Here is a 26,861-nt window from a genome sequence, read left to right on the forward strand (position 1 = left end):
TATAATTGTGATATCCTACCTGACAAAAAATGGGTCTCCGTCACCCAATTTCTCTAATAACTGCATCAAAGAGTTCTAAAAGACAAATATTTGCAGGTTTATGTCATAAACTACTGATATCTAAAATTCCGTAAAAGATGATGATTTTATTTGCTTTTTTAACATTGCTCCGCCTTTATGCCTTTTTTGTATTTGTTCGGTGCCTGGCAGAATGTCTCGAATATGGTTTTGTGAGACTGAGCGTAGTTCAAAGCTGTGTGTTACGAACTAAACGCACCCTGGATGTCCACTTAAGTCATCATTACCATTTTAAGGATAAAAAGGCTGACGCTACATGAAATAAACAATTTGCTAAGTAAAAAATCCTGTTTTGCAGAAGAGTGCAATATTTAGTTGAAATTTCAAATAAATACCAATCAATATATATTATATTTATTACCCTTCCAGATTTTTTCCGCCTTTTTGATTGCATATTGATCACCCGAAAGAAATTGATATAACCGAGCCAGGCGGGTAATATACACACTAAATATCCCCGTTGGGTACCCCACGTTGTAAACAACATGCGCTGTAGCGATGCGCGTACGGTTTGATTTTACGCGATGTAAATTTCGATTATCAAGCACTTTTTTACTGTCAAATGATGAATATTTACCTAAGTAGGGTAATAATACATATTCTCATCAGTATTGAAAACAAATATGACCTTTTGAAAGCTTGATATTGATTCCGAAAAAGTGCGTTCAACAGACTACTCCTTTTCTCTTGTTTACATTCGTTAGGTTCGATATAAAATACGTCATGTATTTATGTGACGTCATGTTGTGGTAAAGGGGTACCCTAAAGGGAATCTTATTTCGACGTTTCATTTGAAGTAGCAATGATTTATTTTAAAATCGTCTTAACTCGGCAGGGGAATGGTAATAAAAGTATAATTTTGGTTTTGGAGTGATATATGTGGATATATTACCTTCCAAGATAAAATATCACCCTCGCCCCGAGCCGTTATAAAATCTTGACAGGTAATATATCCACATATATCACTCCAAAACCAAAGTAACATATAATATCAATACATTACATTTAACCAGACATTCAATTTATTTTACCTGGAAAAATGAAACAAGCGTCAAATGTTTCTTTCCAGGAGTAATCTGTGTCAATTCCTGTGGTTGTGGCTGTTGAACTGTCCCAAACTTCTTCTTTAAACTTTTGCCTATTTCCATTGCTAGAGCCGCTCCTGCCGGAGTTGATTTAAGTTTGGGCTTACCTGGAAACATCACTGGTACTCCACGTCGCGATGGTCGAAACTGAAAACCTGGTTCCCTAATAAAGAAGATTATAATTCCCTACTAATTGTACAGTGTCGCAGATTTACTGAATACTTTTATGTATATTATACCAACATGGATAAGAAGTAAAATGTTATTGTTAATATCGTCATGATAATTAATTAAAAGTTTAATCATTGTTATTGTTAATATCGTCATGATAATTAATTTAAAGTTTAATCATATCCATATAACTGACTGACATTCTCAACTCATTCACATTCAGATTGAATGATAATATATCTGGAAACAAATTGATCCCTAGGAATCATTAAAAACAACAAAATTACATGAACATTTCAGTCTGAGCTTGATTGAGTCTATACATGTACATAAAGTCTTTTTTATTAATTTTGCATACCGAGTAAAAAAGTAAAGTAGAAAATTTGAATCCCTACAAAACGCCGTTATAAAACGACAAAACTTGGCTCTATGTGTAAAGGATGTCGTATCAATATGTCAAACCATTCACTCTGCGTTTGACTGTTTGATGACATTTGTGCATGCCTCTGTCGCTTTTGAACAGCAAGCGGTCAACTATAAGTAATTTGAGTATTTATAGTCTTAATTGCACAGGCTTAACTTATTTTATTATATATAAACTTTTGAAATGTCGCTTACATTGATATTGTTCCAGTAGGTCCTTTTTTGATTGTGAATAGGTCAGCAATGAAGTCATCTTTGCTTTCCCTCATAGTCTGAACAAGTTCAGCATTCAATCTGTCTCGGTTCTTCTCTAAAAATCCGTCGGCGTTGTACGGAACCTTTATTTTACAAACATTGTTATCATATTAATAGGACTGAGAACGAAAATGATTTGACGTAGCATGGAAATTATTATTTGTAAAACAGACATTCTCAACAAGCAAAATACATATTTATTTTTGTCGATTCAATGACATAATAAAGAATCAAAAGCCAAGTTTTCAAAATGGAACAATATATAAACTTCGTTTCATTTTGTATCTACGTTTCCTCTACATCAGGAATCATTATATAAAAACTGCAGAAAACAAAGGTGTAATTCAGTATTCTTTGTGGTGTATATCAAGGTTCTTTTTCATCAAGAGCTGAAGAAAGTGTGTCAATATGCTGATGTTAAACAAATAATTTAGAATGTAACAATTATGACCTTTTCTAAAGGCATTAAATAATGTTCTGACAATTAAGCATTATTTTGAAATGTGGCATACTTTTTAAAACAAATACGGCATGCCACTACTTGACAACTTACCAAAGCTGCAAAATGCTGTATACAGAAAACTGGGTGGTCTCCAGGTGGTTGTATGAACAGTTTATTTTGGCCAAATTTCTTTTTCAAGTGATCAACAAATCCACGATCGGAAGAATGTTGTATGTTGGAATTCTCGTCCAGTATTGCTAGAATACCTGACTTTGGCTGTAAATTAAGAAATAACCACAATAATTAGAAGCGAGATACTTGAAGATTCCTGATGATTCTATGCAAGGGAATAAAAGGTCACAAAAAGTCACGTGCCTCCAGCTTATCATGTCGTAAACCCATATCTTCTTCCTATTCTTTTTCATAGAATTATTATTCAAATTATTTTCAATATGTCTGTTCACAGAGTAGCGTTGTTGTTAATTGTCTTTATGTAGCTCCACTGAGGTAGTTAAAGCATACAGTAAATACATAGAATTTGAAGATCTTGCATAGATCAACACGGAAAAATTATGAAAAAAATATACAAAAAAATATTCATAACAAAGTTCAATATCGTTATTTACTGATACTCAAAGCCTGATTATAGTAAAAGACCTTAAAGCTGCATGCCTCCAGATGAGTCAAAATATTTCAATAAAATCAAACTTGAGAAATATGTACTACGATTTTAGGAAAAGTAAAATGATTCAAGATTCAAGTACTAGTTTACATGTTATGTGCGGTTAATGACTTATTTTTAAATATTTACAACTATATTTCCCCTGCATTACTAACGCAGTAAGGGCTATTTATGCATATTTAAACAACTTTTTGGTAATTTACGTGGGTTGTTAGTACCAATGCAAATGTGCAAATTGCTTCCTTTTGGTTATTTCACAATATTATACATTCAAATACATTTCCAAATTTTTTTATAGAAATAAACGTGAATCTGGAGGTGTGCTGCTTTAAAATTGTTATTTACATTTTTAGGTCATTTTCCACTATGGAAAAAATTACTTTTGAAAAATAAAACGAAGTGAGTAAATGTCCTGAAAGTTGGCAGACAAGTTGGTATATATACACCTTCATAAAGTGGTCTAAGAATGTCAAAAAGAATACATGCATCCAGGCCCTTTCTTTAGAATACATTGTAAAGGTTACTAATGCATGGTTTGATAATGGATAAAAAATGAATATGTTATAAAGTTTTAATTAGTGGGGTTTTTTTGTTTACCATTTCAAACATTGCCAATAAATCATCATTGTTTTCGAAATGTATCCCATCCAGTTGTACTCCCTCAGCCTGGTATATTTCTAATTCCATTGTAAAGATCTTTTTGTTCATGAAACTTTGAAGTTTTTCGTTCACTAGATTTATACACAATTGTTCAAAGCTATTATTCTGAAGCTTTTCAAAGCCGGCAATATCCAAAATTCCGATGCAAGCAGATAGGTTTGATCTAGAGGCAAAAAGAAGTGTTGACAGTGTTATGTTCGAAAATAAACTTTATGAGTTTTATCACTTCTTCACTAAACTTAAAGTCTTTTAAAAAATATGTATTTCCCATCTAAAACTAACATAAATTGATCTTAGACAATCAAATTAAAACAAAACAAAATGAACCAGTAATTATCTGTCCATAACAAACTAATCCTTACATGTGCCTTTAAGAACTACACTTTTCGTGAATGCATGATATTTTTAAAACAATAGCGTCTTACAGCTGAAAATGGTAAAGCTACGAGATTAATTCCAGGTTTATTTTTGTAGATGAAACCGAAAAGACAAAAGACTTACCCAAGCCTGTTCGGGTGAAGATCTCTGTTTATCATTCTAACCAACCAGCCGAACATTCTTTCATACAACATCTTGGCAAGCGCGTCACGTCCGTCATTTGCTTGTTTTGTTGTTTTATGAGTTGCTATATAGTCACCTAAATTGGAAATAATGTATAACAAAAGTTGCCCGCAAGACTTGACAATTTTCAGTGCTTGGGAGTGGACCTATTGGTAACATAATCTGCATAAGCGTCTATGGATTTCGCGTTGGAATATTAAAAAGGCAACGAGCATGTTCACTTATGTGGAAATAACCTTCGAAACATACAAAATATTCTTTTTTTTCAAATGTCAAACGTTGAAAAGCCGATTAAACGATTTATATTTTAGCGTCTAAACGTCAAGGGCGCTCGTTTCCTTGAGATTAAGGTTGAAGACTTCAATCCACATGTCCCTAACCGTTGAGGGCACGAAACCTCCGTCCAAAGAGGTTTTGGATTCTAAAATGTTAAGAGGCTATCAAACTGCAATTAGAAAAGTCAATGGTTCAACTCATGTGCTCGTGTGCACCTGAGGTCATCCTTCATCAGTAAAACCTAGAGAATCTTAAAAGGGAGCTAGTAAACCTAGAGAGCTTCAATGTGCTAGTGCGAATAAAAACATTCACCTCTAACATATCTTTTACTTGTAATTAGCGCCTCGCCGAACGTGATTTCATCAAGATCTAGCAATTTAGCGGCTGCAAAATAAAAAAGGATTGTTCATAAAAACAGAGGACATTCTCGAACTAATTTATTGTCGTCAACCATTTGTATTTTCAGTCTTATGCTAGTCATAAGACGAAAAGTGTTACAATATACATGCAATAAATTATATCGATTTTTCCTTATATGTTGATTAATGGAATCAGACAAAGACCGTTTAAAGGTCAATGCAGGAAAGAATAAAGTAGTTCAATTTGATTAATTTCCTACAAGAGCTTATCAAATGTTTTACTTTTAACTGTGACTTAGACGAACTTTTGAAAATTAATTTGTAGATTATGTTGGGATAATAGGCTTGAATAGTTACCATGAGCAAATGAAGCAACATCCTTTAATTGTGCAGCCCCTCTGTTGTCTTCTTCAAACTCTATCTCCGAAATAAGTACAACCGCTGCTAACATTCTAATCACAACTTCCTTCTCCTGAAAAAGCGCATTTGTTTAGTATGATAGCATGAATAAAAGGCACTTTCCTGTCATTGTGGTAAATTTTTCGCGTCCAATGATTACGACCTGTAACGGGGCATCTATGCAAGCCGCCATTTCTTTTTTTTCAAATACAGTCACAGTGGCCATGACAAAAATGTACTAAAATGTATATAAATAAGGTTACAATTAAAAATAGGTGGCTCTGACGCGGCATGTGAAATAAAAAAAGACACTTGCAAAAAGTAGTTAATCTAACAATGTATGGCTTCAGAAAAACTTAAAGGGTACAAATGTACATATATATATATACGAGGGATGATCAAAAATAAACCGGACTGTGACTGGCAATTGAAGAATTTTCATCCTATCACTTATTGTTATGTATCCCACTTAACCGGAAAACAATACCTGTAAACTGATACTATATCTAATCTGATAACGCAAATAGCTTGCCCGTAACAGCGAATTCAAAAACCATGGTAACGCACACCCGGCGCAGTGCGTAAATTCGCCTTGACATCAGGCGCTTTATGTTGCGTGTATTTTACAATATAGCACATTTAGATTTCAAAATACGCCAAAACGTCATGTACCATATCTTTGACGGTGTCAGTAAAAATGACTTCATTTAAACCATATTTATATTTACAATCACAATTCAAACGTTACATGTTAATGAAATACTCGCGTTAAAACTATGTCGTCGGAATGTCTCGAAAATCTATCAATAGGAAAAATTTGTCAAATGTAAGACGAGGAACTGTTTAAAACGTAGAAAAAGATTATGGCTATCAAGGGAAAAGTTCGAGAAAGCCACAGCATATTTTATGATTAGCTTAAAGGATTAAGAAAGGATAATAGGGAAATAGAAAACAAGTAAGGGAGAGACAGAAAAAAGACATTTTCAAGGACGTTGGTGACGTCAATCGCCAAGACGTTAAAAAATGACAGTCGATTGACTGCGGACATTGTCAACGATGTTCGACAGTAACTACGGGACGGTGCAGTCAACTCTGAGGATCTTAAAATGATAATAGTTAATGCATTAATTACACGTATTGTATTCTTGGTTTACAATTGTATCAATTATTTTATTATTTTACGCAGTAGTCTTATGGAGAAATTGTGTCAACAATTTAACAGCCACTGTTCAAATTAGCTATGCGTTTTATTGTTTTTTAAATAATGACAATTTTGATCATAGTTGTATTATTCTGTTATTTTTTCATTGTCATTTTCATGATACATTGTCATTCAGCAACATAATTTTACATTAATTGTAATACATAATATAGTTAATTGCATGTGCGATTTTTTCAACAATCAAGTTACAGAAGGAAATAACGGAAGTTTGCGTCATTACAGGAGCTCTTTATCGCCATTCATTCCAGTATTACAATACAATATGATACCCACTAGACAGAAATATATATAGGCAGTGGATTCGCCGCGTCAATAACATGACTGTATTCACGTATTGGCCTACTCGGTGAATGAGTAAAAATCTGCTCCGTTAAGGACATTACGCTTGTGACGTCGTTAACGTCAATTTTAAAGTTATACCGTGCGCCGCATTGCTTAACATGTGCATGCCAATAACAGCATAACTTTTTTCTTTGTTAATATTTCTTGTTGGTATTTTTTGTATCATTTAGGGGATAGATTCCGATTTATTTTCCGTGTATTGTTATGTAAATTCATTTAACAGGTTAAGAATCATTTACAAAGTCCGGTTAATTTTTGATCATCCCTCGTATATATATATTTTACCATACATTTAGCTATCTACATAATAGAAATAGCATCAAAACATGAGGCTAGCTGATTTGTAAAAGGGGGCGTAGCCCCCAAGTATAAATTAGATTGCCGAGTGTTTCCATGTTCTTTCTCTATTGTATCATAGTCAAACATAAAACACGTTCCCTGATACCATAAGATGAAACCCGACAAAAAAGTAACCAATGAACGAGCAACTGAATATGATATTTCAATCGCTATCCATTTCTCTGTCGTCACAAAATGTAATTAATCAATGGTAATGCGGGTAACTAATACCTGCACCGCAGTTAACCCACTGTGCATGTATATGTATACGTTTTAACTACGTCACATTTTCAACAGAAAGGCCCCTAAACTATGATACAAGATTTAAATCGATTTTATCTGTGTGGTTTTTAAGTTATATCTCTATTTGGTGTTTTTTTATTCTGTTCTAACTTCTGCGAGGATTCTATCCATCAAGGAATACATGTGTTTACTTACAACTTCAATTTTTTGCAATATCTCCATACTGTTATCATACATCTTCTTAAACCGTTCTGTTTCACCAAGGTTAGACTGATCGCTCTGCATTATTCTAAATATCAGATAATAAATAAATTGAAATCACAAACGAAAACAATCTAACAACAATCTTACAAGACAATAGACATTTCTATGGAATATTGAAGACAAATTAATAATAATAATATATAACATCGGAAAGAAATTCAGGTGATCGTATATATTCTTTACACAAAAAGACACTTATGTCTTTTTTTAGAAAACTAGTACATCATGCTTATTCGCTGTTCATTTGTTGTTCATTTTTGTTCTTGATTTCTCGCTATATTATGCAAAGGAGGAACATAATATGCAAATTATTAGTATTCAATATGCAAATGATATGACAATATGTAGATGATGTACCAACAGAAATGATAAAACAAGGATAAAACTGACTATATAATGTCTATAAAAGAAACTTTGAAAATACAGAATAAAATAAAACAAACAATCGATCCTCGGAAACAGATTTTACAAATTCATTTATTGTATTTCTGATTCAACCTTCGTATATAACACACCACTCAACCAAACTATGAAAGTTTTTTACCTGTAACTGTCTACAGGGTCATTCAGAAAGAGGTCATCAAGGACTTCTTGCGTGCATCCAGCAAACATTGCGTAGAATATGTGAAAGTTTCCCTCTCCGTTATTTTGATGAACTACCCTGGATTTCTCTAACATGTAGTCTCTAACGACCGCTAATTTGATAGAAAGAAGAATCAAGTGCAATTCCTTTAAGTTTTAAATAATCATCTACCGCACAAATATTGTACTTCATGAAAAGTGAAAATCATTTTACCAATTGACAGTAGCCGTATATATCTTTTAATATATAAACGACACATTCACCTTAGAAAATCGAGGTTTGAAACATTCATTATCAAAAATGTACCATATGGGTAAAAGAATAAAATGATTTACCAATAAGCATATAGATAGCGGTGGAGATAGAGGAGCAAATTCATTTGAATAAAATAGTTCACATATTGTATCAAAATTTCAAAAAGATATTTTAAATTAACCCTATTTTTATCAACCAAAGAATTTTTCTACTGACAAAGATCAGCAAGGCAAGAGAACGCAGCCCCCGACACAACCCAATCACACTGGCCGGGTTCCCGGAAGAGCACTGAACCAATAAAAGACAGTAGTCATAAGTGCGGAAAAGGAAGTGGAGGGACCAAATATATCAATTATGTCACAATAATTATAAATGACACCAAAATGAAAATAACATATATTGTAATTATCACCTCCTGCGAGTTCTCCACCTTCTTTGAAGCTGATTTCCAGGTATTTAGCGTATCTACTGGAGTTGTCGTTCATTATTGTTTTGGCATTTCCAAAAGCCTCCAATAGAGGGTTGATCTAAAAATATAATTGAAGTGCTAAGATTTATACCTTTATCTAGCAAGTTTAATTAGTTTACAATGGTACCTAATCGAGATGTTGGATTTTGATACTTTTGATGTTACTGGTCGAGTCACATTCCTACCGCATTTTCCAACTTCAAGCAATTAATTCAATTGAATATCAAATATTGTTGCTGTTTAATTTCTTTCTTTTCTTTCTGTAATAGTGGTTTTTCATGCATTTTGATCATTATTATATGTAACATCCTTTTGAGTATGCTGCAATATGAATTTATATCCACCCATTCCCCTCAATGATGTAGTTTCGAATTATGCCAGATACTTTTGGTTCTTTCATGTGAAGAAACTGTTCAGCCAGCTCTCACAATCAGTTCACCTTGTAAGTCATTATTAGAGCTTTAATATGTTTGTGCGACGTAAAACACAAGTCGAAGCAAAAGAATAAAATTATAAAGAAAATAATCCATGCTCACAGACCAGAACATTTCTGTATATGTACCTTGACGATTTTTTCATGTAAGACCATATCTCCTGTCTGACACATATGTACCATATGTTTGACCATATATTTTGTGCTCTCTGTCTTGCCGGCGCCACTTTCTCCAGAAACAATGATGACCTATATTTATGTATACAGGAAGCACATTTATAAGGAAACAAATTTCATAATGCAAATTAATTTTTATACTAATTAAATAACACCTTTTTGTATCTTACAGAAGTAGAGCTACCGAATCGTAGTTAGTAAATAGATAATAGAAGTTCTGGTTAAACTTTTTACCACATTTCATGTTACACAATGGAAAGTATTGCCTCAATGGATCCGGCAAATATTTGGCTGAAAAACAGTTTATATTTAATAATCAAATATTAACAAAAAAGCATGTCATAATTTAAGCCACGGGCGCTGCCATTAGTTGATAATGTTATCACACCCTGTTGAGAAGGTAGGTGTCTTGATAATGTTTTATATTGTAAATATTCAGCATTAGACATAAAATCATATCCTTTTTTTTCATTTTTACATAGGGTTTTATTTTCTTACATATCTTTTTGATAACATAATGGCAATTGAATACCTGATTCGTGTCATTTTCACGCATGCGTCTGTATGCTGTTGCGGCGACTTGAAAAATATGCGGCTCTAAATCTGTTCCGAATTTGTCAGCATTGTATTTATCATGGATCTATTGAAAAAAAGTGCAAATTGTTTATTTTTCCGCACGGCTTATTTATAATTAATATTGTTAACAGTAAATTGCTTAAATTGGTTGTTTATTTATAATTCATTGGCCTTGTCAACATAGACCGGAGAACTATGGTTATCACATGTCCTGAAAAAGAATGGACACTTATTGAGTTTGTTGTTGTTGATCTTTTTCTTGTCAAAGGGACGAATGATAATGAATTTTTGTCACTGTTAAGCTTTTCAGACACGTTTTACATGAATGCATGATAGTAAACACAGTATTTAAACAAAATCACTACATCCTGTCTTAGGAGTCAAAACATCTTAATCACGGTGCGTAATCGTTTCGGGCTGATTTGGAATATTTAACCGTTCCTCAACTGATTTGGATTTTTTCACCAGATTGATTCACATAAAATTTATTTTGAGCTTGACAAGGTACGAAAATATATATAATTAACACATTAACAACTGCAAGTCTTCGAATATTCTACTCGCACGGAGCATTGCAATGTTTAAGGAATTCATAAACAACTTTATAAGGTTTGTTAACGGTTTTTAATCAGTTGGAATCGAAAACAGATTTCACATGTCAGAAAAGTAGTACACATTAGCATACAATTGCCAAAAAGTCATTATTATCTTTGATTTTTTCAGGGATTTCAGGATCATATATAATTTTAGAAAAAAATCATTCCGCGATAATTTAAGTGGTTTAAGTAAAATGTTTTGTCCAGTAATGAATTTGTAGCACGTACTTTTATGACAACCTCGTAAATTATTTTAGGGCACCGGATTGATTCATATCAAGGAAAATTAAGGAAAAACAGGGCAAAGGGCTGATTGTAGGCTTACGTCTTACAAATTCATTACCGGAGAATTATTTTAATAAAACCATTTAATTATTGCGGAATGATTTTTTCTATAATAATTATGATCATGAAATACCTGAAAGAAATAAAGATAATAATGACTTTTTTGGCAGGTTTATCCTAATTTTTACTACTACTTCACTGACATGGGAAATTTGTTTTTCGATTCCAACTGATAAAAGACCGTTAACAAATCTTGTATAGTTGTATATGAATTCCTTAAACAAAGCAGTGTTCCGTGCAAGTAGAATATTCAAAGACTAACAGTTGTAAATATGTTTATTTTACATATTTTCGTACCTTGTCAAGCTCAAATCTAATTTATCTGAATCAATCCGTTGAAAAAAATCCAAATCAGTTCAGGAACGGGGAAATATTCCAAATTAGCCCGAAACGATTTCGCACCGTGTAAATGTGTAGCTTTCTTGCAATTTCAAGCACATATTACTTCCGAGCATTGTTCCTTTCTTGGAAGCTTATTATTTCATTTGAACATTTTTGTTATTGCAGGAGGCAATCTTGTTTATTTACTCGGGTTGCTTTAATATAATAACACAGTGGGTCAACGGAATTACTGTATCATATCTTGCAAACTTATACAACTCAGTGTGTGCCGTGTCTTCCTGCTATTTCCGATCACTGTACCTTTCGGATGACTTATAGTATTTGTCATATGTTGCGGTTCAGATCGAAATATATGACCCAGTGGGCGGTAACGCGGCTTCCGATATAAACCGCAAACATTTATCAGATATTAATCTTGCATATTCTATCATATTCCAACATACATTGAATTATTTTATTAACTTAAAAAAAAACAATTTTTCATGGAAATTTATGTCATTACATTCGTAACTATATGGATATTCTAAATTCTTACCAAAGCGTATAAAATACGACTTCATACATAATGGCGAAATTACGTCATCCTAAGCATGCCATTGTATTGCACGCGACTTATCTGGCACCATTTTTGCTGAAAAATGTGTCAGAGTCAAATCGTATACATATACATGCATAGTGCGTTAACTGGAATGCAGGAATTACATGTAGTTACCCGCACTCCATAGCATACCCATCGATTGGCTCATTTTTCCTGGGTTTAACTATTGTGACGGCAGAGAAATGGAAAGTGATTGAAATTTCATATTCAGATGCTCGTTCATTGGTAACCTTTTTCTGGGGATTCATATTGTGACAACAGGGAATGTGTTTTTTATGTTTTACTATGATACAAAAGAGAAAGAACATCAACATTCTCGGCAATCTGATAAATACGTGGGGTTACGCCCCCTCGTACAAATTAGATAGCCTAGTGATTCTACTAAGTAAGTAATCATTCAAATATTGTATGTTCTATTGATTGGTAAATTGAGAACATAACTTATGTACCTGAGAAATTGATAAATGACATCAAAGTGGTGTTAATATCTTAAAACAGTTCACTATTGTTGTTTAATATATGAGATATGAAGAATTGCATTTATTGTATGTATTGATGTATCTGTTAGCCAGGTGTTTCAGTTATAAGATACAATTCAATTTTTTTTTTCAATAAATGTGACATTATAAACTGAAGAAAACGGACCAATCCCCTGGAGCATTTTTACATGTTAACAATTCTTGTCGAATTAAAGGAATATTTGACTATACTGTACACGAAATTGGTGTATCCCTAAAAAATGATGTACACTTTAAAATGATTGTTTAGATCTTTATCATTAACATTTTTTATCATTTTCCTCATTTTGTATATAAGGCAAGCAAACGTAATCTGAAACCCGAGACGAGGTCAAGATTCGATTTTATCTTAATATAAATAAAGGATATATATAGATATAAACTATGTTTCCTTACTTCATGTGGTAAATCTTTTTTTTTTCTGAAATTAAATGTACATTTGTACAACCTTCGCACGGATTGGTGTAGACCGTTTATATATGAAAAGTGTAAATATAAAGTCACACTATCATGTTTTCTTAAACACTATTGATAAAAAATGGGTCAAAGACAGAAAAGGCCGGGTTGCATATGTATATAAAATATCATGAAGCTGTGAATTGTTACTTAAATTTTCTACCACTGACCATAGATGTTGAAAATTTAACTAAGTCATTAATCCGGAAATGGATGAGCAACAGACCTGAAATGGAATCCCACAATATGGGACCACATGTCAATGCTGTGAACCAAATATCAAGAGGCTGTGGTAAGTAGTTGCTGAGAAAACTGTTACGAAAATTTCAAACCATTGACCATTTATGTCGAAAATTTAACTCAGTCGGCAAGCAGGAAGTGGATGAGCTACAGACATGAAATGAAATCCCACGGTATGGGACTATGTGTTAAACCTGAATACCAAATATCAAAAAGCTGTGGTAAGTAGTTGTTGAGAAAACTGTTACGGAAATTTCCTACCATTGACCATTTATGTCGAAAATTTAACTAAGTTGACAAACAGGAAGTGGATGAGACACAGACCTGAAATTGAATCCCACATTATGGGACTACATGTTTATGCTGTATGCCAAATATAAAGAGTCTGTGATAAGTGGTTGCTGAGAAAACTGTTACGAAAATTTTCTACCATTGACCATTTATGTCGAAAATTTAACTAAGTCGGCAAACAGGAAGTGGATGAGGGACAGACCTGAAATGAAATCCCACGGTATGGGACTATGTGTTAATGATGTATACTAAATATCAAAAGGCTGTGATAAGTAGTTGCTCAGAAAACTGTTAAGAAAATTTCCTACTATTGACCAATAATGTCGAAAATTTAAATAAGTCGGCAAACAGGAAGTGGATGAGCGACAGACCTGAAATTGAATCCCACATTATTGGACAGACCACATGTTAATGCTGTATGCCAAATATCAAGAGGCTGTAAGTAGCTGCTGAGAAAACTGTTACGAAAAAATTTTCCCGCCCGCCCCAAACATTCACCATACTATAACACTGGTTTGCACCTGTGCAACTAAGCCAAATAATCGATATTTTTGCATTTAAATCAAAACCTTTTAAAGATCCTGTAACGCATTTTTTCATAGTTTTATTTCATAAATATGATGCTCAAATTAAGATTTGTCAATATTGTAAGTTCCAGTAATCATTATTTATAAAGATATTACCGAATTTAACTTATCATGTTAATTTAGGAAGGTAATTAGAAATTTATTTTCTATAAATTCTACGTCAAATTTTCCAATAACAAATGAATATATATAATGTATTGATTAAATATTATGTGTACAAATATTTGCAGTACACATTTTACATATTTTCGATGTTTGAAAATTGTTTTATTTGCATAATTATATAATACATATATAATTTTTTGCAAGTGTGGTATACACACACTTACAATATCAATCACAAAACATACAGGATCTAGCCTTACCTTGCTGCAAACGGAAGTGATTACCTTTTGCTACAGTTATTTGATTCCAGGCCACTCCATAATTCTGTTTAGTCTGACCAAGCACTTTACTGATGGTTAACTTTAAATTTTTACCTTGATATCCCCAAAATTGTACAGTTACGAAAATAAAAGACTGGACCAATCGTAACGTTTCGGTCCTTGCCATTTAGTCTTTGGATTAGGACCTCGAACACAATAGTAAGATATTCAGAACGGAAAAGTTATTCCGGTGTTTTGTATTCCACGTAAAACCACGTGGTAAAACTTCTTTCAGTCCGTTCTCCTTTCGAGGTGATTATTGATAATAGCCGAGATGTTCCGATTGAGAATGGGCAAGTCCATTAAAAAAATCAACAGGGTAATGGTTAAAATTGCGGTAAAAAAATTATTCATTACATACCTTATCGTCATAAATCTTGAGCTGCTTGCGGGGGTTGACAGCAATTAATATGTCACTTATGTTTGTCTGAAAGAAGAAATGCAACAAGGTTAAAGGTCAACAGAAAGGTCAGCAGCGTTCTTTATTTTTGAGCTACTTGTATATATATTCCATTTTTAACGTTAAAAGATTTCAAAATATTTGGCAAAATGAAATTTTGATTTTGTATAGTAAGAACAAGAGGGTCAATACACTACAGTGTCGTCTGTAAAAAACCAAATCTATTAAAGTCTTCTGACTCTAATAAAATATAAGGGTTACACTTAAGAACGGGTATCAAATATTTATAGTTTGTCAAGGGTTTCTAAATACTCATTACAAAATTGATAGAAATATCGACATCTAATTTTGGGAGTGTAATCAAAACACCGTGCAATTTAGAAGAAAAACATAATCAATAGACTTGCAAAGTTACCAAACATCACCTTACATGATATGTTTAAGTCGAACACGATAACGTTTACGTAATAAAATATAAGGGTTACATTTAAGAACGGGTACAATGTATCAAATATTTATAGTTTGTCAAGCGTTTCTAAATACTCATTACAAAATTGACAGAAATATCGACATCTAATTTTGGGAGTGTAATCAAAACACCGTGCAATTTAGAAGAAAAACATAATCAGTTGATCTTCAAAGTTACCAAACATCACCTTACATGATATGTTTTAGTCGAACACGATAACGTTTAAATTATTTGTTGCATTACAGATTAATTAGTCATACATAAGTTATGTAAATGAATAATTATCACAGTTTTACAATATATTTTATTTATAATGTGAACTTGAACATGACAATGATTTATGTATGTTATCTTACAATATACATGCAAACTGTATGGGTGGTAATATTATATGTCAAGAATGATTAATAACAGTTCTACGTGTAACTCTTAACGCGTGCATGTATATGAATTATAAGTTGTCACTATTACAGGTTGTCATTATATATAGCAGTCTAAAAGCCCAGTCTGGAGAGTTCGAATTGGGGAGTTGACCAGAGCAGTTATATAAATTACAGTATTAAAATGTGAAAGTCAGTTTTGCGTTTCTTAATCATTCACTTACGCTCCCTTCGTAGCTCACTGAATACACTCACGTTACATCAGAAGTGAGCGGTAGTGGAACATTCGACCGATGCACAGGAGAGTATCATTCACTATACTACAAATTCGGTTATTCGGTCATACCATTATGATATAACGTGTTGTACAGGTTATTCAGTTATTTGTGTTTACTATTTTTTTGTCCATGGGCCCGGATTCGATCATTTAATCCTTTCGATTTACAGCTAAAGTCAAGAACTCCTTTCGATTTCTATATTAGTTTCCCCTTCGGTGATTCGCAACATGTCATATTAATGAATGAGAACCGGAAAGCAGTTCTGCTGTACATGAATTTGAAAGCTATAAATAGCTATAAATGTTCTGATTTTTGACACTTAGGTTAAACATTTGTCATTTCCCTTTTTAGTAGTACATGAAATTGTAATTTCTTACATTTTGAATTACATTTACACACAGCATATCAAGTATACTATTAGTGATTGAATTTGTCAATATAAGGAAGATTTCAGGAATAAAACTTTAATAATTTTGCTTTTGATAATTATTCTTAATTTATATTTATGAAATGTTTAATAATAACATGTTGATATATTGGTTGTTTTGAAATAATTAAACTTTAGTATATAAGGTTACATTTAATTGGCATCATTGATACAGCATACTACTTTGTGCTTCAAAATTTACTGATGAAGGGTATGACTGGAGACCAGAGCTGCAGTACTGGTACTGCAATATGTACTGCAGCGATTTTGCAATTACTGATACTGAATTACTCGTCCAAAATTTTGGTAATACTGGTACTGCATTACTATCTTAAAACGTGGTACTGCAACTGCATTACTAGGCAGCACTGTTGGTTTTGATAAAAAATAGCATCAATTCTTTTTCATAAAATAAAGCTGTAAATTACATTATTTTATTTTTGTGAAAAAGTAAGTTATCAAATCTATAGATAATTTGCTACCATACTCCTTCTAATGTTATCATAGTACTCATCATAAAAAAAGCACCAAAGACTTTAAGTGAAAATTAAATTGAGATATACAGACTCAGTAACTCTTTACCCTAAAATATCCTTATCAAAATCTTTTATTACTTTTTATTTACTAGTAAAAGAGCAAAATAATCACTTAATTGCTGCTATTCTAAATAATCCTATTTCAAGTGATATTGTTAGCACCATAAAAAGTTGTTATTTACTTTGGTATAAAGGCAACAAAAGACTGTTGTGTTTTAAATGAAAGATGATTGCATTGTATTACAGTTGACTGGTTACTAAACAATAAGATATGACATGAATATATGTTGTAAATATTGCTTGTAAAAAGTGTGTTAAAACTATAAAGTTGAAAAAATGTTACTTGACGGTACTGCAGTACTGAGCTAAAATCAAGTACTGTTAATGGTACTGCATAATTTGCCAAGTACTGGTACTGGTACTTAAGTACTACACCCTTAGTACTGATGCAGCTCTGCTGGTGAAATGTCCGGGGTCCGTACTCGACAGCGAAACCTGCATTTTGTTGCCTTACGAGCGGATGGACCCTCGTTAAGTATAGGCTATAGATATATAGCATCATCGATAACAACAGAAACCATGATCTGCATTTTGAACATGAAGTGTAATGTTTTTTATGAATGGTTTTAAAGCAATTCAACAAAGAAGTATATTGATATCGCAATAAATCAATTAACAAAAGATGTGTTTATATATACCACCAATGTCAAATAGCTTTTATATCTTGGACTTGCACGAACATGATGTTAGTGAATTTCCTCATACCTGCCTAAATTTCAGGTAACAGTCTTCTATTATATTAATAAATATTGTATCACCATATATCGCGTGTATAACAAAAAAAAATTCCCAAATTTGGTCTTTTTGAAATCCATCCCATTTTTTCATTCAAGAGTGTGTTCTACTTTCAGTATTGAAAGAAACCATTTTTTTCTTAATTTGACATGAAAAAATGCATGTAATATTATTATACTATAATATTAGTCCCTTTTGTTACTTTTGTTACTATTTGTATATTTGTTACAATTATAAAAATAAAAAAACAGACTTTGATATTTTTATAATCTTATGTTACTGACTACAGTAGTGACACAAACAGAACATAGTACAGTCTTTTCACATAACATTTACAAGTCTTGTAAGTCTTGTTTGTATTCAATGGAATTACTTTTCTTACCAGGTAGGCATCAGTGAACGCATTTTTTTATATTAAATATCTTTCCCCTCTTTTTAATTATGGACAGTGCATAAGATAAGTATAATTATGCAAACAAATGGTTTACAAAACATTCGGAAAAAATCTACAATAGTACTTAATCTGAATATAACATGACCCGTGCGTAGGAATAATTTGGTAAGGTATCTGTAATTAGCGCATTTTTTTGCGCGGAGATTCTCAATTGCTGCATTGCAGCAACATTTGTACTAGTTATATTTTGTATTTTATTAATAAACTATGTATGAACTAGCAAAATGGCTAAACAATTCATGTTATAAAGCGCTTAGTTAAAAACCATGGATTTTAGTTCAAATCTGCAATTGTTTTAAGTTTGGTTTTTATTTTTAAAATATATATCTATAGTTTGTCACATAAGTTTTGATTTTCTGGTTTTTGAACCTGTAAGTAAATAGAAGTTTTGCACATTTGAGAATGAAAACGTTTTAGCAAAATTGAATGATTTGATTTTTAAAAGTCACTGTACGGATTGTATTGTATTATTAATGTTATTATAATTGAAATTCTGAATTCCATTTGCCCAATTTTTATCAATTTCGGCTCATTTGTATACATCTATTTTCTTCTTTAATTGCTATTTATTCGGTCATTTATCTCTTTTATCGACTTGTTAACTTTAACTCAGTCCGTTGAATGCAAATCTGTGTAAAACTTAATTTTCTCAAAACAGCATTTTGTGTATTAAAATCACGATGAACTGAGATCCTGTTTATTGACAATATTTCTCAACAAACAATAAAAAAGGGAAATAAAACATGTCATTTCCAGGATTCGAAACAGTATCTCTACACTCACGGAGCGAACAATCTAACAATTCGCTATTTCGCTGAACGGATAAAAATGAGTTATTGTGAAGGTGGTGAAGCATTGTGACAATAAATAGTATGCTTTTACATATGAGTTATCGACACCCCTATTTGTCAATATTGATGTAAACAGATAATGAAAGGAAAAGCGAAAATTCGAGCTGTATATAGGTATCAAAATATGTAGATAAGAGTTTATTAAAACAAATTGAATTTTACAAAGCCATGCAATCCTATAGATTTGCAAGGGTAAAAAATAACACCTTATGTTAATTTCAGCGGAATCAGATTCTATAGCTATGCGAGTGTTACTAAAGAACCATGAAATTTACAGACACTTCAAAATTTATAGTTTTGCCGGGGTTATCAAAGCACCATGAAATTTACAGACACGTCAAAATTTATAGTTTTGCCAGGGTTATCAAAGCACTATGAAATTTACAGACGTGATAAAATCAATAGTGTTGCCATGTGTATCAAGGCACCATGAAATTTACAGAAGTGATAAAACCAATAGTTTTGCGGTGTGTATCAAAGCACTATGAAATTTACAGACGCGACAAAATCAATCAATAGTTTTCAGGATGTATCAAAGCACAATCAAATATTCAAGGGAATCAAAATCAATGGATTTGCAAGGGTACCAAACAATAACCAAATCAAGAACTGATAGGGGTATTCATATATACATTTCAAAACAATGTGAAATTTACAGAAGTATCAAAATCTACAGTTTTTCTTCGGTAATCAAAACAATCAAAAGCTACAGTTAAAGGGGGTGTTGGAAAAAAAAGTAAAATGACTTGCTGCTGCATACCATGACATTTGTCATTAAATAGTATATGGCAAAGATACTTGTTAAATAAGAACAATGATAATATCAATGACCTATTTACTGCTGAGAAACTGAAATTTTTATTAAGGAAACGTTCAGTTACTCTAAGATCATCCATTTAAGTAACCTGTTACTCGTGGAAAGAACAATTATTATTCCTAATTCAGTTTGATGACTTACTGATGACAATAATGCTAATATTTCGTTGAACACAAAGTTTATATATCTTTTCCGATTTTTCTCTACATGTACTTTATTTACAATAGATAAAAAAGACAAAAGTGCTGTCTCTTATTGTGATATACCACTCGACTGATACCGGTATTTGCTATCACAGCTTTCCTTACATGCATGGCTGCAGAAAAAAAATAATCGTGCCAAAAATATATAACTTTGAGAAAACAATACGATACGATACATTATGAATTTTTCATGCAATTTGAGAACTCTCCTAAACGTCTAAATGTACGGGTATATACAAAACCTTAATTATTTCTGATTTAAATAATTTTCTTTTTGGCAAAGATCCAATAGAGTTATATCTTTTTAAGAAATCAGGTTTTAATTATGAGTTCAATACACAATGCCGTTTAAACTATACAGTTATTCAAACTTACTAGTGCGGTAATAGAGCGTTTCAAAGCTCTTTTATGGCATTATAACTGATACGGTTCTTCATTTTTTTATGAATTGACTGTAGACAATCAAACAATAGTAAAAACACTTATATAAAACAATAGAGGCGCTCGTATGAAACGGCATGCATTAAACGACACATCATTAAACACAAAATTTAATGACCTCAAATAAACGCTCTTGTGCTGAATAAGATATTGATGTCAATGAGCATTGTCGCTTTTTTGCAATTTGTATACGTTTCAATTCTTATTTACAGTTAAACATAAGGTTATCCATTTGATCTGACTGATGACTCGTGCAATGAATCCTTTTCTTTACATACATTAATACCTTATACCTTATAACTTTAGTTATATCAGATTTCTCACATGAATGTTTTATTTTTTTAATTTTAAACAAATGTCAGTTCAATCTTGTGTTTTATTTCAATGTCATTTACACTTTTTGTTTAAGTTTTATTTGCTAATTTAGCAAAAAGACTTGCTGTGTAGTTAAAAGAAATTTTGGTTTTACGAGTTATTCCGGGGTTACAAACAATTCTTTTATAGTTATATCTTTAAGTATCAAAAGAACGGACTGTTTGATTTATTGTGAACGGCAGTGCAGTGGTTTGTTTGTTCCGTGGTATAAGCTTGGAAAAGAGACAAGTGATGTTAGCTTCGCATACTTTTGAATTTTATCATTATTGAAAAATTAGGATATTCATTGAATACTTGTCGAGCATACACATATAACATGTTTACAATGTCTCACTTAAACAGATTTACTTTTTTAAAAAGTGCAAATCAATTTAAATATGAAACTTAAATCAACGCTTGGCATCATACATGTATGTATTCAGTCATTATTCTAAATACATTGTAATCAGTGTGAAAAAGGACATACAAACTCTGTGTAAATAGAATAAATCTCACACATGGCATTGTGACACTCTTTTCGAGATCAAAAAGAGTGGTAAATAACTTTCTTTATTATTGTTTTTTATTTTATTCTTAGAGGATATTTACTGGATATGTTTGAAAGTAGAAATTGTGCATCGTAATAAAAAGGACAGCTTAGAGAGGGAGGGTTTGGCAAAAACTATAAAACTATAATGTAATCAATCTTATTCAAAAGTGCCAAATCCAGCCACAGCTCAGCAATTCAACCTATTCATTATAAATAGATATGCTATTTGTTTCAAGTATATATAAACTTTTGAACATAACGAATTGGGGAAAAATTAACTAAAATAAAAGGAAATTTTGTACTTTTCTAATATACCACTATATATCACCTCTCTCTTATATTTTTTTTTTGACTGACAAGTCATTTACATGAAAGTTTAAGCTCAAGTGTACTCACGTAAATAAGGTCACGATCATATCTCGCCTTCAGACATCTTTGGATGCTTTCAATAGACAAATCGTCCATGCGAGACAGATCATGTTGAAGCATCTCTGTCATCTCCATTCTGATTGGTCAGTTTTTTGGATTGGTTCGAACAGACAACTTTGTGCGATTGACTAATACATGTTTGTGTTCTGTGTATTACGAAGCTGAAATAAATAGAAACGAATGTTAATTTCCTGAAATATTTTGTAATAGTTCAAAAATGAATGGAATTGTTCTTAAGTATTTTATATATTCTCAGTATATATGCTCAATTTAATTTAATTTTAGGTTTGTCTAAGTTTAAAAAAGCCTGATTACCTTAAATACAAGCTAATGCACTTCAAATAAGATTGTGCTTATTCATATTTTGTGATTTTTTTATTCGGATTTTGTTTGATATATAACCACAACATTGTTAAATGAATATATATGTATATATTTGTGCCTTTCTTGTTTAACACAATGTCCACAATGCGTTGTATCGCAATGACTACTTACATATTTTAACCAAATACTACTCTGATTATAATGATTTCCAAGTAGACGACTCTTGATGTTTACAATAATATGACTTTTTATAGTTCCTCGGCCTGTATCATATCTATTCATACAATCTGTAAAATATTTAAGGGAATGTCTCGATTGGTCTGTTTAACAAAAAAGAGAAAATATTACAATTTCTCTACAGCCTAGATAGTAATAATTCACAAATATCTTTCACCCATTCAACTTTTATAGAAAAACTGTTTGTTAAGACAAATAAAAATTAGTGTTAAAAGTTTCGGGTATTCGAGTTATTGTGTTCAATTTACTTAAGTCGATAAGTAGCACGATTTTTTGCTATAAAAACCGTCTATAGACGCTTTGTTTTTAATTCTTGGTAAAAATCATACAGATTCAATCCAGGCGACCAGTGCAGACCAAGATCACACGGCAAGGTCATGCTCGTCCTCTGATAGTGTTCTGTAATGGTCGCTATTCAGTCCGTACAAAATCTTGAAAAAAAATCCCCAAAAATGGTGTAATATTTGTGTCGAGACAAGTCTTTTTGCTGAAATTTTGAAGTTGTAGGGTAATGAAGAACATTGTACATAAAGTTTTATTCTTTATGTAGATCTTTCCAAAATAAAACTGCGTCGCATTATTTTATAAACATTATTTTATACGCTACTTTATTACAAGGTAAAATGTTTTGTTGGTACTGAACAAAGTGAAACTGTTAATGAATTGATTCTGGTTTTCTTGCGCATATTGTTTCTTTAATGTTATAGAGTTTATATAACTTTAACAACAGAAATATGTAAAACTATAGTTTACATTAATAAATAATTCAGACACAGCACGTGTTTAATTTAGAAGTTGTATATATACATGAAATTACCTGCTCCAGTCCAATTGAATCACAATTTCTTGTCAATTAAAATTACCTGCCACAGTCCAATACCTTGTCAATTAAAGTTGTTTTAATCATTTGTTTTAACTTCCAGTCCTACTTATATTCAAAATCAATTAAGTCAGAGTGGTGTATTTCGTCAGGTGTGGCGTAGGAATGCGTAAACTATCCCGCAAACCAAGGTAGATATTCTTTTCAACGAATAACGCACCCATTCAATACCGTAAGAGGAAGTACATATTATTGGTGGTTCATTCGCCAGGGACTTCTGTCTTTTGTATAATGTAGTTTCAAATTTTTTTATGAAAATAAAATACCCGTTCGAAGAGTATTATCTTTTAAAATAACCTTAAATAACAATAGGAAGCATTCGCATATTTTGCCATTGACACAACTTTTAACGCTTCATGGCACCCATTCAGCACACCTTATTTGAGATCCTATTGTCTTTTGTATAATATAGTTTCAAATTCCTGTAATTGAACAGGTTCTTGTTGCTGGGTCGCGTGGGGTAGCGTCATTGAACGCGGCTTTTCCTTGTTGATCTTGTTTATCATATCTTAGAGCATGTCAGATGTTTATCATCATGAGAAATGAGCACTTATGTGAAATTATTTGTCAAAAAAATAGCAAAATGTAACAAAGAAGTACGTTGAATTTCATACTCAATAACAAAACCCTATAATTGACCTAATAACCAGAATGCCACAGAAACAAAAGACGGTTCAGCTAATTAGCCAGTAAGTAACGTTTTAGGAAATTTAACAGTGCGGCAAAAAGACAAAATAAAAATAAAATCAGAAACAAAATATGCGTGGAACATTATGAACCTTTAACAAAACACCTTTACATGGTCAAGACTGTAAGTCATTCTACACTAAAATCATTACCATTGATAATGCTGCAGGATCGAACCTGCAATAATTTCGTTTGTAAACCGACAATGATGGCGTTCCAAATTATGACGCTCTCAGGAAACCAAAGAAGTGATGTAATGTTAATACTACTTTTAATGCAATAACAAGGGATCAAAACTCAGCTTAAAAGTTAACACCATGCCATCATGCAGAGATACCGCTTCATATCCAGCCACTCTTAGGAAAATGAGTAAATCTGTGAAATGATTATAACATTTACATTCTATCAGGAGCTGAAGAATAGGACAATGTATGCGATTTGGCAGGACTTCAATTCATTATATATTAATACGCATTTGTAAAGATTTGAATTTAATCTAATCTATAATCTAATGTTTTAAGAGATGTTGGTGGTGTTTTTACAGTAAAACCATCGGATTACGGCAGTAAGCTGCTTTGAATGTACCAGAATGTACAGTTTAGTCACCGTATCGTTCCTGCATCGAACCCGTGTCACCCGATTTACAGTCCAACGCTGTAACATTTGACAGAGCTAAGGATATATAGTGCACAAATATTGACGTGACAATATTTAGGTTACACGACATAGCGTATAGACGGGCTAAATGTTAGTGTTACATTATTAGCGCGTCAATGAAAATGTGTCTCTTTTTTACAGCAAAATTTCTAAAAAATATCTAACTGCATGTATGTCTTTCAAGTTAAAGTAATTGCATATGATATACATTAAATTAACATAATTGTATTTTTGTAACTTATATTAAGTTTGATGCACCGCTATTTTTTGTATTTTTACTGGTAGAACTTCTAAATATGTAATCTTATGTAATATTCAAATCAGGCAAGACGGTCAGCTTACAAGAACGAAACGTTTAACATGGATCTGTGATATAAAAATTTATTTAAACAGTTATCTGTAATTCTAGCATTTGTAAAATTAATGTCAATAAGAGGAAATTGATATCAATGTATAATATTGTATTGTTCATACCTTATATGACTGCGTCGGAAAGATATATGGACTTACATACGTTACCTATTTAAAGATATACTATGCTCATCCTTGCGTAAAATATGTATAACAAGCGCACGCTCATGATAAAACGAAATGACGTTTGTGACGTCGGAATTTAAATGAAAATATTAACCAGCGTCATTGTTTCTGAAATATCATTTTCGAGTGTTCTATGTCTCCGCATCATACAATCATAACCAGTTTTCTGTGTGTTATAATGAAGAGAGAATGAATCGAAAGCGGGCACCTTTACCGCTCCATTCTCTGTATATGAAATTCTTACCGAATATGTCCAATTTGAATAAAAGAATGAATAAATAAATTTTGTATTTGAACTGCGTTCCCTATTACAGGGCACCTAAAAATAGTATTTTCTTGAAAAAAAAAACTGCCAGTTTTTTAAATGGCACTATATGTTCATTTTGTAATGCAGGCGTCAAACTTTCTCGAAATTGACTCCAGATGGGCATACGAATATGGAATTTTTAATTTCGTGCGAAGATAGCGCCGAAATTGATCGACAGTCTCTGAACAGCCTAAACAAGTACGATTCCTACAGAAGGTCACGCGATCGTATCCGAGCCACACACGATTCCTACCGAAGGTCACGCGATGGCATCCGATACACACACGAAGTAACTTTAAAGACGCAATTTTGTACAAAGTAGTTTACCAGCAGGACACGCGAAGGTCAAAGGATAGGTACACGACGTCGTATTTTGAGTACGATGCCTTCGTACGTGGTTACGAAGGCATCAAGTGACCTTCACCTCCGGGTGGTATACAACCAACGGCCAACCGCGGCAAATTTCAGTTGCAGATAGTATTGGGAGCTGATTAAACTACGTTTAAACTTTATTCTGGCTCTTCATTTTACAATCAAAAACAATTATATTCCAACAAAAATCTATAATAAAAGTGATGACTTTGATTATGGTATAGTAAACTACCCACATTTAGATGCAGACGTACCGCATGCAACATCTGACGGGGTATATGTATCTCAATAAATAAGATTCGCTAGAGCTTTTAGCAGCGTGAAAGATTTTAACAAGAAAACTGTTTTCATTACTAGCAAGCTACTTAAACAGGGCTACCGCTTTTATAAATTTTGTAATTTCTTTCTTTGTGATGCCAGCGCTATTAAGTGTTGAGAATTGAGTACCGCTCAAGCCAGTGCTAGGGGGCGTGAGGGGTGTTGCAAGTATTCATAATCCATCAGGTACAAACTCAATCAAACCGAGTTTGCAATTCTCTTGTTATTTTCTTGTGATTAATACTTCCGAGGGATCAATTTGTTTCCAGATTTTCATACTTCACAACAGCAAGTGTCAAGTGCTGTGTGGCAGCTGTAAAAAATTGCCCCGTACTGTTATATTTGTCTGGTCCTTCGGGATCATTGATGCCAGCACTATTATGTGATGAGAATTGAGTACCGCTCTTGAGTACCGCTCAAGCCGGTGCTAGGGGTCGTGAGGGATGTTGCACGTATTCATTATTCC

General features: G+C 32.4%; 1 protein-coding gene across 1 annotated transcript in view; it reads right to left on the bottom strand.

The window, feature by feature from the left end:
* Nucleotides 1–23,624, bottom strand: part of LOC132732998 (uncharacterized) — a 48,274-nt gene extending 24,650 nt beyond the window's left edge. The window contains exons 1-17 of the mRNA XM_060719556.1: nucleotides 23,455–23,624; nucleotides 22,572–22,687; nucleotides 22,044–22,237; nucleotides 15,054–15,119; nucleotides 10,251–10,358; nucleotides 9,671–9,790; nucleotides 9,052–9,166; nucleotides 8,346–8,496; nucleotides 7,733–7,826; nucleotides 5,350–5,464; nucleotides 4,946–5,017; nucleotides 4,298–4,433; nucleotides 3,734–3,959; nucleotides 2,566–2,730; nucleotides 1,953–2,095; nucleotides 1,110–1,326; nucleotides 20–75 (exon numbers count right to left, since the gene is read on the bottom strand). Coding sequence (XP_060575539.1) covers nucleotides 20–75; nucleotides 1,110–1,326; nucleotides 1,953–2,095; nucleotides 2,566–2,730; nucleotides 3,734–3,959; nucleotides 4,298–4,433; nucleotides 4,946–5,017; nucleotides 5,350–5,464; nucleotides 7,733–7,826; nucleotides 8,346–8,496; nucleotides 9,052–9,166; nucleotides 9,671–9,790; nucleotides 10,251–10,358; nucleotides 15,054–15,119; nucleotides 22,044–22,151 — 1,892 coding nt within the window. The 5' untranslated portion in view covers nucleotides 22,152–22,237; nucleotides 22,572–22,687; nucleotides 23,455–23,624. The remainder of the gene's footprint in view (nucleotides 1–19; nucleotides 76–1,109; nucleotides 1,327–1,952; nucleotides 2,096–2,565; nucleotides 2,731–3,733; nucleotides 3,960–4,297; nucleotides 4,434–4,945; nucleotides 5,018–5,349; nucleotides 5,465–7,732; nucleotides 7,827–8,345; nucleotides 8,497–9,051; nucleotides 9,167–9,670; nucleotides 9,791–10,250; nucleotides 10,359–15,053; nucleotides 15,120–22,043; nucleotides 22,238–22,571; nucleotides 22,688–23,454) is intronic.
* Nucleotides 23,625–26,861: the final 3,237 nt, after the last annotated feature.

The sequence above is a fragment of the Ruditapes philippinarum genome, unplaced genomic scaffold, assembly GCF_026571515.1.
Source record: "Ruditapes philippinarum isolate M1 unplaced genomic scaffold, ASM2657151v2 ctg1486_1_1_1_1, whole genome shotgun sequence".
Lineage (NCBI taxonomy): Eukaryota > Metazoa > Mollusca > Bivalvia > Venerida > Veneridae > Ruditapes > Ruditapes philippinarum.